Here is a 14,086-nt window from a genome sequence, read left to right on the forward strand (position 1 = left end):
TCCTCGAGGCCTACGCTGAGTCTCATGTTTTGGTGGAGTCTCGCAGAGGACAACATCCAGGCGAAGCTCCGACCGGCTGCGGCCACCTCTTGGTCTCTGGTCCTGCCCTGGTGACAGGCAGAGCTATCAGAAAAACCAGCACAATTTGTACCTTCAGGAAGCTAGTCCAGGCTTATCTTAAGCAAGTCTGGGAGAGAAGATGCCCTCCAAGAAGACACTTGGCTAAACCTCCCTGCACAGAGCAGCCCTCAGCCATCGCTCCCTCCCGGCCATGGATCCCAGCCAGGGCTGGCACGGGATCCACAGGGATTTGTCAGAGCAGGCTAGATCTCCAAAAGGAGGTGAAAGAAATCTACTCCTTTCCCAGCATTCAAGCTATCTCCATCACATTGTAGAGCTTTCGGAGCCTTGGCATCCCATGGCGTTACCAGAGACTCTTTCTCCCCAAGACCTTTCCTTGCCAGTCTGGGCACACACACGCTCTGGACCCGCTGAGAAGAGTTTGCTGGAAGATGATGTTTAACCAAATAAATTCGAGTATTTCAAAGGGTCCAGGCGACGAAGGGACCCTCCTGCATGGTGTTGTCCACACTCACCCTGGAGCTGGATTACCTCCTGACTTCACATCCTGGCTGAGTTTAGCCAAGAAAGAAGCCTTAGGTATACATCTTCGGCTGAGATATTAGCCCTAGATACAAGGAAGAAATTCTTCCCCATGAGGGTGGTGAGGCCCTGGCCCAGGTTGCCCAGAGAAGCTGTGGCTGCCCCCTCCCTGGCAGTGCTCAAGGCCAGGTTGGATGGAGCTCTGAGCACCCTGGTCTGGTGGAAGATGTCCCTGCTCATGGCAGGGAGGTGGGACTGGGTGATCTACAAGGTCACTTCTGACCCAAACCGTTCAATGTTCCTACGATTTTGAAGCCAACAAAGCAGGCAGAAATGGTGTTTCCCTCCTTTGGGATGCTCCCTTGGAAAACCCCGCCTGGCCAGCAGCAGCTCAGCCCGCTCCCAGCTCCCACCAAGCTGTGCCAAAGACCCCCCCCAGTACAACCCCACCATCCATTGCAAAAGGCAGAGCCAGGCCAAAAACAGCGACAGCAAAATGATTCCAGGCCATTCCCCGCTGACTGCGAGGGGCCCTGCGAGTGCTGCAGAAGAGGGCCAAGGCCACGCACCCAGCAACGGGACACGGGGACCAGGGTGGCACAGACCACCAGCACCCCCCACTGCACCCGCAGCCCTGGGGAGAACACAGAGCCGCGTCACCGCAGGGGGCTTTTGCGCCAAAATCGTCTGAATTTTTTCAGGGTTGAATTAAAGTTGCATGAGATTTCTTTTTTAATCACAATAATAAATAGCCGAGTGAGTCATTGCCCGAGAAAACCCCACGGCGGCTCCTCGCTGAGCAGCTTCGCTGCTCCCGTCTACTGGATCCAGCTGGGAAAGGGGGGGAGGTTTGAGCTCAGGGACTAAGGAGAAGCAGCACAACTTCAGCGAGAGCGGAGAGACAGCTCGGAGCCTCCCCGTGCATCTCTCGTTTCCATGTGGAAGGGGCTGGTCAAGAACAGCAAGCGAGAGAAGCCGGTTTCGGAGGTGAATTCGGCTCAGCGCCGCGTTGCACGCAGTTCGTGATGCACAGCTTCTCCTAGCGCAGAGCACCCCGGCCTCGCCATTAAAAACGAAAAGAAAATATCCATTGCCAGCACCTGAACATCCCCGTTTGGGGATTTTTTTCCCCCAAGAAAAGCATCTCTGCATCCATTAGCTATTGTCTCCCTCTAGCGCGGGCAGAGACGGAGCTGCCTCCCGCCATGGCCTGGCTGGAAACCAAGGGCTGAAGCTCTGCGGAGAGCCGGGGCGGGCTGGGAGAACACACCGAGTGCCAGCTCTACCTTTGCGTGGATGAATCAGCTCCCCACACACACGCACATGTTTGGTCTTTACATCTTCTCTCAGCAGATGCTCAGAGCAGGAGGGATTTCTTTGTGACTAAATCAGCGAGCCAAAGGCTTCCAAAATTTACGAGACAACTGCCAGCAACCGCGTGTTAGCAAGGGCCGGAGAGGATGCCAAGGTGAAACAGCATCCATCCCCCTTCCCACCGCTGCTGGGGAGCCATCCTCATCTCTCCTCACCCTTCAGGGAGGGGATTAGAGGGTTTGCTCAGCTGGGCTTTTCAGGGGATCTTTTCACAGCTGCCTTCAACCCCTCTGCACATCTCCTACAGCAAAATAAAAACCTGCACTTAGATTTCAAAGCGAGAGGTCTCACGTCCTCTCCCGGGAGGATTTCTGCCAAGAGAGAAGAGGAATGACGCTGCAAATCCCTCCCCTTTTAAAGCAAGCACTGCAGCAGCACCTTCACCCCCTGCTCCGCGGCTGAACCCAACAGAAATCCCAGAGCCTGGAGACATGGCCAGGTTTCCATCCCCACGCTCACACCGCCAGTGATCCTCCAAAGGCTGCACCCCAGGGCTCTCCAGGCACTGCCATCCCTTCCAGGAGGGCTTCTTCCTTGGGTGAGGCACCATCACCACCCACACAAGCATCTTTCGGAGGAAAAGGGGACATCGCTTTACCTGGAGACCGCAGTTTTCCGTGCGCTGGTCCCTGTGCCGAGCTCCAGCTGAGCTGTGGGAGGAAGGGAGGGAGGATGGACGCAGCAGCTCCTCAGCCTGCTCTGCCTCCACGGCAGCGACCTGGGGATGAGCAGGCTGGCTCTGATGAGACATGGGCAAATCAACCCCTTGGGACTCAGGCAACCCCTATCTCACCGACCACCAGCTTTCCCAGGGTCTTGCAAAGCAACTGCCCCCCTGAAACCAGGGAAGGAGGCCCACGATGGAGGGAGTTCACTGGTGCCCATCTCCAGCCAGCAATCCGTGCGCACGAGGCCCTGAGCACCCCTAGACCAGGTCCCCACAGATACTGGGAGAATTATTACGTGGTGAGCTCAAGGAGGGTGGGAAACAGCTCCTTGGAAGGCTCCCTGCTGTCCCTTGCCCTGATCCATCATGGGAGAGGAGCAAGAGACACAGCCGAGACACAGATGCGTGTATCTGATCCAGGTGGAAGCTCAACCTCTCACCCAACAGCACACTGCAAGGCAGATCCAACAGCAGCAGCTCAGGTCCGATCTCCCACGCAACCGCCGCAGCCAGGACCTGCCTCCCCGATCACGTATTTTACTGACGGAGCTTCCAAGAGGAGGAGCAGCTTCCCAGGCAGGGTGGCCACGGGGACTCTCCAGCTGGGCAGGGCTGCAATCAGAGCACCACCACGACCCCCCCAGTCCAAACTACTGTCACTGAAGCTTGTGGGTTACGTTCATCAGTAGTTCCACAACAGTCAAACCTGGTTGGATCCATTAAGCTGCTACTTACCCAAAAAAGAGATGTCTAGACATCTGCCAAAGGACCAGTCTCTGACCATCACCTTGGCAACTGTGGAGACCCTCCAGGGCTCAGGTTCTCCTCAGATCTAGGTGCAGGGGGTGTCCCCAGCACTAGAAATGCTTTTTACCTCAAACCACCCATAAAACAGTCAGACTAACAACATCTGAGTTTTTATTCAAGAAATAACATCTCCAAGGGTCGTGACAGTTTAATGGCTACCGCTGAAACCCAAGGGCAGCTTTTGTACAGGAACACAGGTTTTTTGGTTTTCTCTCCCTCTTCTGAGCCATTTCCTAGCTCTCAACAGGACTCACATCATCCAGGACCCCACTGGGCCCACCTAAGGAAGAAACTTCTTCACTTTACCTCCTGTCTGGGGGTGAGTGACAAAGACCAAAATATTGACAAGAAATCCCACAAAGGCGAGATTGTGAAAAGCTCAGGGTGAGCGGTTTGAACCATTTTACCGCCACAGTTAACTCACTTTGGCCCCTGTTTCGTTGCCTTCCCTCAGGTAATCGTGTCCTCCAGCATTATCAAGAACTCAGCAACAATATCTCACCTTGCTTGTTGAAGGATCTCCTGCAGAACTGATGGGTTCCTCGAAGTCCCTTAAAAACCCAAAGCACAGAAGGGACACCCAAACTCCCCAGGCTCCCAGAAGAACCCCCGTCCCCTCAAAGACCCTCCCCAGCAATGGAGCATCCCAACTCCCACAAAGCTCCTTCCACCGCAGACTCCCATCCCGGAGGCAGGTCCAGGTCAGGCTGGCTTGTCCAACGATGTCCAAAAGCCAGCCATGCCACGCAACCTGATGTTTCTAACGGTTCCTCCCCCTTCTACTCCCTGATTCTTCCCAAAGACAGTACATGACCCAGATCCACAGCCCGCACAACGGTTTGCTGGGGATTCCTTGTGTTTTTAACAACCTTAGTACCTTTTCTTCAAAAGGAAGACTCATGCTGAAGTTTCCAGCCGCCCCAGCTTGCCTCTTCTCCAGCTTTGTGCCTCCTCCTCTGCCCGAAACCAAGCCGCCGAGCACAGTCTGACGCTGGATGCAGGGAGGGGAGAGGTGGGAATCTCACCCGAGTCATCCACACTCCGTTAAAAAAAGAGCAGAAACACCTTGAATAATAGCATCCCTTTATTTGCTGACACCGTTACAAAAACTGATTACATTAGCAACCAAAAAAAAAAAAAAAAAAAAGGAGTGTTTACTTGAGGTTGAAGTCAGAGGCAGCTAATCCCAAAAATGTAATTAAGTAAAACAGTGTACAACATTGGTATTAAAATGTTATATCCCACTGGTGACTTTAGCACGTTGGAGTTTTCTGAACAAGTTTTACTGAGCAAAAAAAGATAAAAGATTATGTGTTTACTGTCTCTCCAGGAATGTAAAGGTCTAATTATCCAAACAGGTTTGTTTTTATTACAAAACTAAACTCTGGAGGTGTCTACAGAGTTGGGTTTTTTCTTTATATCAGTAGTCTAACAAGGATTAGAAAAGACAAAACTCTGTTCAGTGTTTCTGACGAAGTAGAAAGGGGGAAAACATAAATAAGGCTTTTATTTGGCAAAATATAATACAGTGCCTTCTGCCATCCTCAAATGAACGATTCCCCCGTGACTTCATTCTGCAAGAGAAACACAAAACACCCCATCAGCCATGAGCAGGTTCCGAAGGGCGGCGTCCAAGCAAACCCGCGCCTCGCCAGCTCTCCAGCGGCTCACGCTGCCGCTTCGTCAGCGCGGGCCCCTAACGAGGCCCAGTGGAACGAGTCGGGGTGGTGGAGAGCCAAGGCCGAGGCGCTCCCACACGCACCAAGCCCAGCCTCGTCCCACCGCCACCACCCTGCCACCAGCCCTCGCGACCAAGCTCTGCTGCCCGCGCCGCGTGCGGAGCCAGGAGCGGAAAAAACACCGGCATTAGGGAAAAACCCCAAGCCCCCGCCCTCGCAGAGGCTCACGAGCTGCCTCAGCTTCCTCGGAAAGCTCAGCGTCTCGGGTTTATCCGACCGTTAGCTAACTTTGAGTCACTTCAGAAGCTTCCCAGCACGATGCAGCCAACCACAGAGGCCCAGGGTTTCCAAGCCAGCTTTATATTCAGATAAAAGCTTTGTTTGTGTGTCTATAATCGGAGGAAGAGCTCATGCCAGGCTGATGTTTCAGATACTCAGGGACACGGAGACATGAGACTAGTCCCAACTAGCTGAAGTACGGATCCACAGCGGGACAAATCTGGTGCCTACTAGAAGCTTCTGATGAACTGCACATCAACGGTTTTGGATTTTGACGCTGGACTCGTTAAATCTGAAGAAGGTCCCACCATCACCGCCCAGCGTCCCTCCTGACAGCCACCCAGTTCAACCAGACGGCCACCAGCCGCACCTACCTACTAGCTGGTAGTGTTCTCGTCCCTTTGACAGCATTTGGCTTACTGACACGAGCAGCTTCTTGAGATGACCTACATCCTGGCTAAGACTCACCGCCACATTTCGTCTTTTATCAGTCAATTCCTGAAAGAAGGAAAACAAAAAATAAAATCATTAAAAACTCATTTACAATCTGATTACCCAGTAAACCTAGAATTAGATCTTCTGTGTAAAATTACAACTCCTTGTACAGATGGGAATTATTCTTTTAAGTCAGAGGGTTATGGCCACGTTTAAAGAGAACACGGTTCAAAGCCAACAAGCTCTTTCCTGTGGCAGGGAATCGCCTGCACACACCGAATGCCGGCGAGAGCATCGTCGACCTCCAGCTCCCACCCTCCCCACCCAGGACTCCGCTTACTCGCCGCTTCCCGGAATTGTGCTTGTAACCACCACAGCCGATCCGGCCTCAGGAGTTACTCCCCCAGGTCCCCACAAGCTGGGTGGAAACCCCACACAGCTGAGAGCACGTGCTCCGTTAGGCAGCCCAGCGGGAGGGACGACTTCTGACCCCCCGCCGCCGTAACAGCCAGGTCCTGTGGGACGGTGTCCTCAGCAATACCCCGGCACAAGGCAGCTCCAGCTGTGAAACCACTGGAAACAGCTGGAGGCAGAGGCCTTTTCCCAGGCACACCGCAGCCCCAGCGCTGCTGTTTAGGCTCAGGACACGGGCTGCCACCGGCCCGCTACCCCACGGATTCACCTCCTGCTCCGAGCCCCCGGGAAATCCCTGCTTGCCAGCGACAGCCACACCTGGATGAGGACTTCGCAAAGTGCCAGTCAACACGGAGAAATGGAAAAGAGAAAGCTACCGAGAGCTAGAAAACTGGCTTCCAGCGCTGAAATTAAAATGCTGAGCTTGCTTTTTAAAGCAAAAAAAAAGTACTTTGAGGGAGGTTCTCCTTCCCCTCTACACTGCCCTGGTGAGGCCTCATCTGGAGTACTCTGTCCCGTTCTGGGCTCCCCAGTTCAAGAAAGATGAGGAGCTACTGGAGAGAGTCCAGCGGAGAGCTACGAGGACGGTGAGGGGACTGGAGCATCTCTCCTACGAGGAAAGGCTGAGGGAGCTGGGCTTGTTCAGCCTGGAGAAGAGAAGGCTGAGAGGAGACCTTAGAAATGCCTACAAATATCTGCAGGGTGGGTGTCAGGAGGACGGGGCCAGACTCTTTCCAGTGGTGCCCAGCGACAGGACAAGGGGCAATGGGCACAAACTGAAGCAGAGGAAGCTCCAGCTGAACACAAGGAAGAACTTCTTCCCTCTGAGGGTGACGGAGCCCTGGCCCAGGCTGCCCAGAGGGGCTGTGGAGTCTCCTTCTCTGGAGATATTCCAGACCCGCCTGGACGCGGTGCTGTGCAGCCTGCTCTGGGTGACCCTGCTTGGGCAGGGGGTTGGACTGGGTGACCCACAGAGGTCCCTTCCAGCCCGGACCATTCTGTGATTCTGTGATTCCGTGAACAGTTTCTTAACTGGGAAGCGTCACAACTTGAAGCCCTCCTGCCTGCCCTCCTCCCCATCAGCCCTGCAGAGCTACCGGTGCTATAATCCCAGGGTTATCTTTCTTGATTAGCTCCTCCAGAGACGTACAACAAACTCCACATCCAAAACAGGCATTACTCCTCCTTACTCAGCTTATAAGGCAGGTACACAGACAACCTGTAGGAGAGCTTTCCCTTACAATTTAACAGCTACAAATCAGCAAACCTGCCTGGGTGCCAGCAATACAGAAGCACCCGATGCTCAACACGAGCACCGAGGCGCTCACAAGCGCTCAGCATCGGGCAACGCCGCTCCAGCCGAAAGCGGTTTTCCTAGCAGACTGAGACTGACGCAGAACGCTGCTGCAAATCTCTCCCTGGAGCGCCAGGGAAATTAGAGCGAGTTCAGAGAGGGCCACGTTCCCAGCTCCCATTTGGCTGGAAAGGCCGCGAGACTTTGCTGTGACGCGGAGCCGGCAGTAAATCAAACTCAACCACCTGCACCACTGCAGAAACTACTCTGGGCTCAGGCGAGAACAAAGCAAAGCTCTTACTCCAGTGCCACTGGTAAACATCTTTTACTGTAAAAAAAAAAAATACATATATATTTGCGAATCAGTATCACAGAATCACAGAATGGTAGGGGCTGGAAAGGACCTCTGGGGGTCACCCAGCCCAACCCCCTGCCAAAGCAGGGTCACCCAGAGCAGGCTGCACAGCACCGCGTCCAGGCGGGTCTGGAATATCTCCAGAGAAGGAGACTCCACAGCCTCCCTGGGCAGCCTGGGCCGGGGCTCTGTCACCCTCAGAGGGAAGAAGTTCTTCCTCATCTTCAGCTGGAACTTCCTCTGCTTCAGTTTGTGCCCATTGCCCCTTGTCCTGTCGCTTGGCACCACTGGAAAGAGTAGCCTTAACCTATTTTACCCTTACTAAAGCAGAAAATCAGGTCTGCTCTGTCAGGATTGAGAATTTGCTCTCTCATACGGATCGATGGAAGCGGCAAGGCAAACGCAATTAGCATTCCAGCAAACAAACGAACCGCAGCACCGACCGACAGCACTAGGTATGGAAGCACCTGGGCGTTAGTGTAGAAACCACCACGAGCAGAAGGAACGCAGGAGCCTTTCGATTCCCCCTCAGCCCTCACCTCTGGGCAGAGTTCTTCCTCCTTTGCTTCCTCTCCCTTCCATTTTGTGCCTTCACTGATCTTCACTCATGAATCACAGGCGCGTCCCCAACCCTCCTGGGGCTGGTCCTGACCAGCTACTGATGGATCCGGGCTCACCACAGCCGCACTGCAGCTTCTGCTAACCCAGAGGGGGCAAGGCTGCCTCACGCAGCCGCTGCTGCGCCCCAGCCCCATGCTCTGCACAACACGGTGAACGCGTGGCTCTGGGATACGGGGACGAAGAGAGGAAGAGGATGGTAACGGGGAACACCCTGTGAACACAGAGCCAGTAGCCAAGACAGGCACTGAGCTGACAGGTCCCCCTCCACCATGCTTCACGCGTACGGCCTATTTCCAGCTTTCAGTGATGGAGTGTTTTACACTGAGATTTGGTGGGAAAAGCACGTTAGACTTCATACAAGCCTCAAAATAAGTGTGCTGCCTAAGCAAGCTGCTGAATATGAATGATTGCCTTCAAGTGTACTAAAAGGCACCCTTCAGCCATCAGCTAGTCCCATAAGCGACAAGGAAGCTGATTAGAAAAACCAAACGGTCTATTTTTAAACAGAAATAAAAGGAACCTAAAGAAAACACATAGAATCTGTTTGAGGGTTTATGCAAGCGTTGTTCCTCAATTTTGTGGGTTGGTTCCAGTACCCAGAAGAAACAAATATGCTCATTTTTGAGCATGTGTTTTCAGGTCCTTCCTTTAAAAAAAAAAAAAAAAAAAAAGACTGTTGCTAGGTGGAAGTGGCTGGAAGACTTTCTTTTTTTAATCTGAGAGCTATTTTAAGATGGGTTTTTAGGCTTCTGGAGAGACAGCTTTTTTCTTTCCTCAAAAAAAAAAAAGGCAGTAAAAAGGGCTTGGCGAAGATGATAAAGAGAATGTTCTAATTCCAGCCTCTGCCAATGGCTACCTGTCAAGAGCACTGCTTAGACAATTAATGTATTTTTATTAATGAAGGCTTAATTACAGGTTTATTAGGACTGTTTTTCCACACTCCTCTTCAGAATAAAGCGATGGATATTCTAGAGGAAACCTGGTTAGGTTTCCACCACATGCCCATGCAGCCACAGCGGAGCAGTGCATGAGCCAGAGGGGTTACACAAGTTAAGGCTGAAGCAATTCAAATCAAGCTGGCATACTCGGGCCACCACAGGGCAGATCTAATGACACCCGGCTCAGGAGGGCTCACCAGCGTCACCAGTCACGAAATGCCATGGCCGATGGCATGGCCGGTCTGATGTACCATTTGGGTGAGCCATAAAGGCACAGCAGGGAGAAAGCAGCGTGGCTTTGGTCTGAAGAGGGCTTTTCTTCTCCAGCCACAGGGACACAGAGCTGCAGACAGGGACACAGAGCACCTGACTGTCACTGGCTGGTCTTCTGCTGGCGACACAGGAGAGGGCTCGGCAGACCCACCACCCCTCCCAAGAAACCAGCTCACAGGGTTGGGGCATCCACGGTGTCGCAGGCCCAGCTGCACCTCTGGCTCGGACACGGTGAGTCCACAACGCAAGGGCTGATCAGCATCCACCAGTGATCACTCTGGAAAAGCCACTTCATTTCTGCTAATGACTACAGAGGGAAAGGCTTTTCTACACTACTCCTTAGAGGACTCCGAGCTTCCTCTCGCAGCTGATGAAGCCACTTATTTTCAGCAGCTAAAAGGAGTCGACATAAATTATTCGTCCTATCAGCAAGTGCTCCTCTCCCCCTCAGATGACAGGGTTTCCTTCCACTCTAACCATCAGAAGAAAACGGGTAATGAGTTCCATTCACACCACTCTGCTGTGTGAAACACGCTGGGAAGGCATCTGCTTTAGCCTTCCCCTTCCCAACTGCCTTCTGGAAAGCAGTTTGAAGCTATTTTGAAGCCGGTGGGAAAGCTCTCCTTTCCAGAGATGGAGAAGCCCAGTCCCAAAGCCACGACTCAGCCACTTGTACAGGCGGTGGCTTTCTCGGGCCAGCACCCAGAGTACCACCTGCACAAGCAGTCCAGCAACCAGCCCTGCCAACGGTAACCCACAGGCTCCAGCCACTTATCTGCACGCATAAAAATGGCCACCCCGGACAGTCCACCCAATTCCAGACCCCGCAACTTGCCATGCCGTTACTGGAGGACATAAACCCACCACCAATCTGGAGAGCTGCCCACCCACGGCACAAGGCAGTGCTCAAGTCTGCTGCTTACTGAAGCTCAGGCCAGTAAGATGTTGCTGCTGGACCACTTCTAGGTCAGCACAAGTTTGCAGGAGCCAGGACCAGCTGAAGTTGAATTCGGGCACCTACCGGCAGCAAAGGACAGGCTCTTGCCCACAGCTTCAGAGGACCAGAAGGATCAACATTCTGGCAAGAGACATTCCCTGCATGCCCTGTAACGCTAACACCAAGGCAAGACTGCCTTGTTTCTTTGGCATCACAGACGTCACCAAGTGCCAACCCAACAGTAAGTACTTTCAGCTCATTTAGTAACCCGCAGATTTGTTTTCAACTTCCCTTCTTGAAGAGACAAGTCTCAGGATCTTCCCCAGACTCTTCTAGCTAACCCAAACTGCATCTACAACCCACTGGACGCCTAGATTTCACATCTAGAATCTCTCCCCTTCCCCATTGCAAATTTGACCCATGGGACAGAAGTCACGATCCAGATGACAGCAAAACTCCTAACGCTCCGCGAGACATCAGCATCCTCAGGACAGCTCCAGGGCACTGCCATGACAAGTCGCAGGGCAGGAATTATCATCGTTTCACTTCACCATCAGGAGCACGTCCTGTTCCTTCCCTGGACCTCACCTCCCCAAGCTCAGACTATGCATGAGATTTGTGTTGCTCCTGGGCAGGGGATCAGAAAGAAGAACAAACCCCACCACTCACCGACTCTGTGCAAACATCGCTGTTTTCAATAACATTGGCATCCCCAACAGCTTTTCCAATTTCTCTCTCAAGAGACACCAAAGACTCCTGGGCCTGTAGGGGAGAAAAAAAGAAAACAAAACAGGGGAGGCGCAACAGTTAGCGAAGGCTGAGAAGCAAACCCCCGTCTCTCCAGGAGCACGAGACACACCACAAATCACTGTTCAGGAGGAAATCTGTTTTAGGCCAGATGTGCTCATGGGACCGACACGTTTGCCAAGACGGACACGTCTCCTTACCATCAGCGTGCTGCATGTCAGCCTGCCTGCATTTCAAAGCAATTCTACAGGGAAGCTTCAATAGTCACATGTCAAGGCATTAGGTAAAAACTGTGCAGTGAATTTTTTGTGTGAGAGTAGCAGTGCAGACAGGACCTCCAACAGCCTAACCACAGAACTGCATTCATACAGAATACAGCACGAAACCGGGACATCAGCACAGCTCGCTTCATGTGTCAACGTCCAACCTAACTGTCCTGAGGAAAAGGTTTTAAACACCTTATTGCAGCAGGTTTCCTTGGTCTTCTCAACTCCTAGCAGTGATTTTGTGATCACCTGCACCTGGTCCCAGGACAAGACCTACTCCACCAACAGCTTTCCCCGCTCCAAGCATGCAAGAACACAGCTCGATATCCTTACTATGCATCTCCACCGAAGCAACGAGGTGTTACAGAGCCTGGAGCCAGAGCTCAGCCACTCTGCGGGCTATTCTTGTCTCCATTTATCAATTCTCCCATGAGAAGTTTGTTTTGCAGGTGACAGACAGCACCGAGACCCCTCCTGCTTAAAGATTTCCCACCCCAATCCATCTTGCAAGAGCGGCCATCGAGGACGAGCAGAGGTAACCCACCTGCCTGTCTCATCGCGCTTGCACAGAGCTCGCGTTAAAGACCTGCAGTCTCCCGGGTTAGAGCAGATTTGTAACCATGTGCAAACGGGCAGATGGCTCGTAAAGTAACTTGTAACCGCTGCCATTTGAGACCAGATTTAGAAGCTTCAGGCCGCAGTGTGGGTGTGGGGCTGTGGAATGGGCTTTTTATTAGGCTGGGTTACTTTAAATAAAGAATTATTTGTCAGCCCCAAATCACCAGTTGTTCCCATTGGCATAATATTATCATGGACAAGACACTCTTTCAAGAAAGGCTTAAACCAAGCTGTTTGTTGCATTTTTATCATTTCAAGATAAGCAGGTATCTCGCATGAGCTCTTACACCCATAGTCCCAGTCACTTAGGGAACCAGCGAGGGGAGCAAGGCACCCCACCAGGCAGGCAGTCTGCACAGCCCGCTCAAATCACTGCTTTTTCCAGCACTGTGAAACTACAGAACTTGAGGGTTTCAGTCACATTTAGATCTGCAGCTGTTAAGGGTCTCTGCTTACCTTGGGCAAGTCGCCAGCTACCTTCTGTCTCTCATTTTGATCAACCTTCAGTTTTGATAGTGTTTCATTTAGCTGCGTTTTCAGCTGCAGAACAGTAAAAGAAAATCAGTTTCTGCTCACACAGAGAGAGATTTCATCTTTCTGTCCCACGGATTAACCCAGTGCACACTGACTGCAAAGGGAGTAAGACTGCTAACAATTATTGCACACACTGGATTAGTCAACACGTATGATGAGGTTTACAAGGACAGTCAAGGAAGAGAGACTCCATCTGTAAAGATAAATGTAAAGAATGGAAACTACAGAAGAAAAGACATGGTTGGCATCAGCTTCAGTACAAGTGGTTTCAACTTTTAAATATTAGCAATGCTGACAGCGCGTAAGCCTCTCCAGCACTCTTATCGCAAGCCAGCCCAGACTTCAACTTAATTCCTGGCAAATATGCAGAAATGTAGATTGTCATCTTCCTAATTCAGGCTAAACAGTCAATTTACTGCTGAACAAACTAAAAAGCTCTACTTGTCATCTTAATAAAGCACCAATTATTACAAATATGTTGACTTAACCAGTCTGTTAACGTCACATCAAGGCACGAATCACTGACAGGGGTATATTAAGTTGTTGATTGTGTTTAGATTCAATCCAAAAAAGTGAAGCTATTTCAGTCAAGAGGGATGAACGCTTTGTACCGGCTGCCCTTAAACTACAGCCTTCCACAGGATAGAAAGATTTTTTTCACAGAATCTTTCGACTGCTCTTCCACACAGCATACAGAACCAGCCCGAGCTCTCCAGGCTTGAGCCTCGAACAGGCGCGCTAACAAGGAGCTCGAGTGCCAGTCTGGCCGGCTTTGTGCCTCTGAAGTGCACCGCGCTCGTGTTCACTACTCCTGCTGTCAGTCTTCTCGGGAGCCAGCGGGGGATTAAAGAAGTGAACAACAGCTACTCACAGCCCCGAATTCTCACCGATTCCAAACCTATGCACTGTATTTGTCTCACGCGTGGAAGGCTCCCCCCTTTGGAGCGCCTGGACTGGTGAATGCTGGTTTGCTACGTTTTGCAGAAGCACTGTTTTGCTCCGTCTGCAGTTTCAGCTTCTCTCCTTGCTCAGCTTATAAATTATTGGGAAACATTTTGAAATCCCATCATTTCCACTCTTCAGCCTCCTGCCTACTGCAAAACACACTCACTGGCCAGCATTCCTGAGCCATTTGCACCAAGGCAGTTGTTTACCATCTCCTCACGCTCCTACCAGCACAGCACCATCCGATTGCAGAATCAAGCTGCCCTAGTAGGGAGCTCAGCTTTTTAAGCTTCTGTTGTT

The 14,086-nt window shown here is 51.9% G+C and overlaps 1 protein-coding gene across 12 annotated transcripts in view; it reads right to left on the reverse strand.

Annotated features, from left to right (window-relative positions):
* Window positions 1-4,522: 4,522 nt before the first annotated feature.
* The window catches only part of KTN1 (kinectin 1), a 93,705-nt gene continuing 84,141 nt past the window's right edge, over window positions 4,523-14,086 (reverse strand). For all 12 annotated transcript variants that reach the window (XM_075427059.1, XM_075427061.1, XM_075427055.1 and 9 more), the window contains 4 exons: window positions 12,764-12,847; window positions 11,346-11,438; window positions 5,784-5,907; window positions 4,523-5,025 (listed from right to left, as the gene is read on the reverse strand). In XM_075427059.1, the coding sequence (XP_075283174.1) occupies window positions 5,021-5,025; window positions 5,784-5,907; window positions 11,346-11,438; window positions 12,764-12,847 (306 nt within the window). In that variant the 3' untranslated portion in view covers window positions 4,523-5,020. The remainder of the gene's footprint in view (window positions 5,026-5,783; window positions 5,908-11,345; window positions 11,439-12,763; window positions 12,848-14,086) is intronic.

This window comes from Opisthocomus hoazin, chromosome 7 (genome assembly GCF_030867145.1).
Source record: "Opisthocomus hoazin isolate bOpiHoa1 chromosome 7, bOpiHoa1.hap1, whole genome shotgun sequence".
In the NCBI taxonomy this organism is placed as follows: domain Eukaryota; kingdom Metazoa; phylum Chordata; class Aves; order Opisthocomiformes; family Opisthocomidae; genus Opisthocomus; species Opisthocomus hoazin.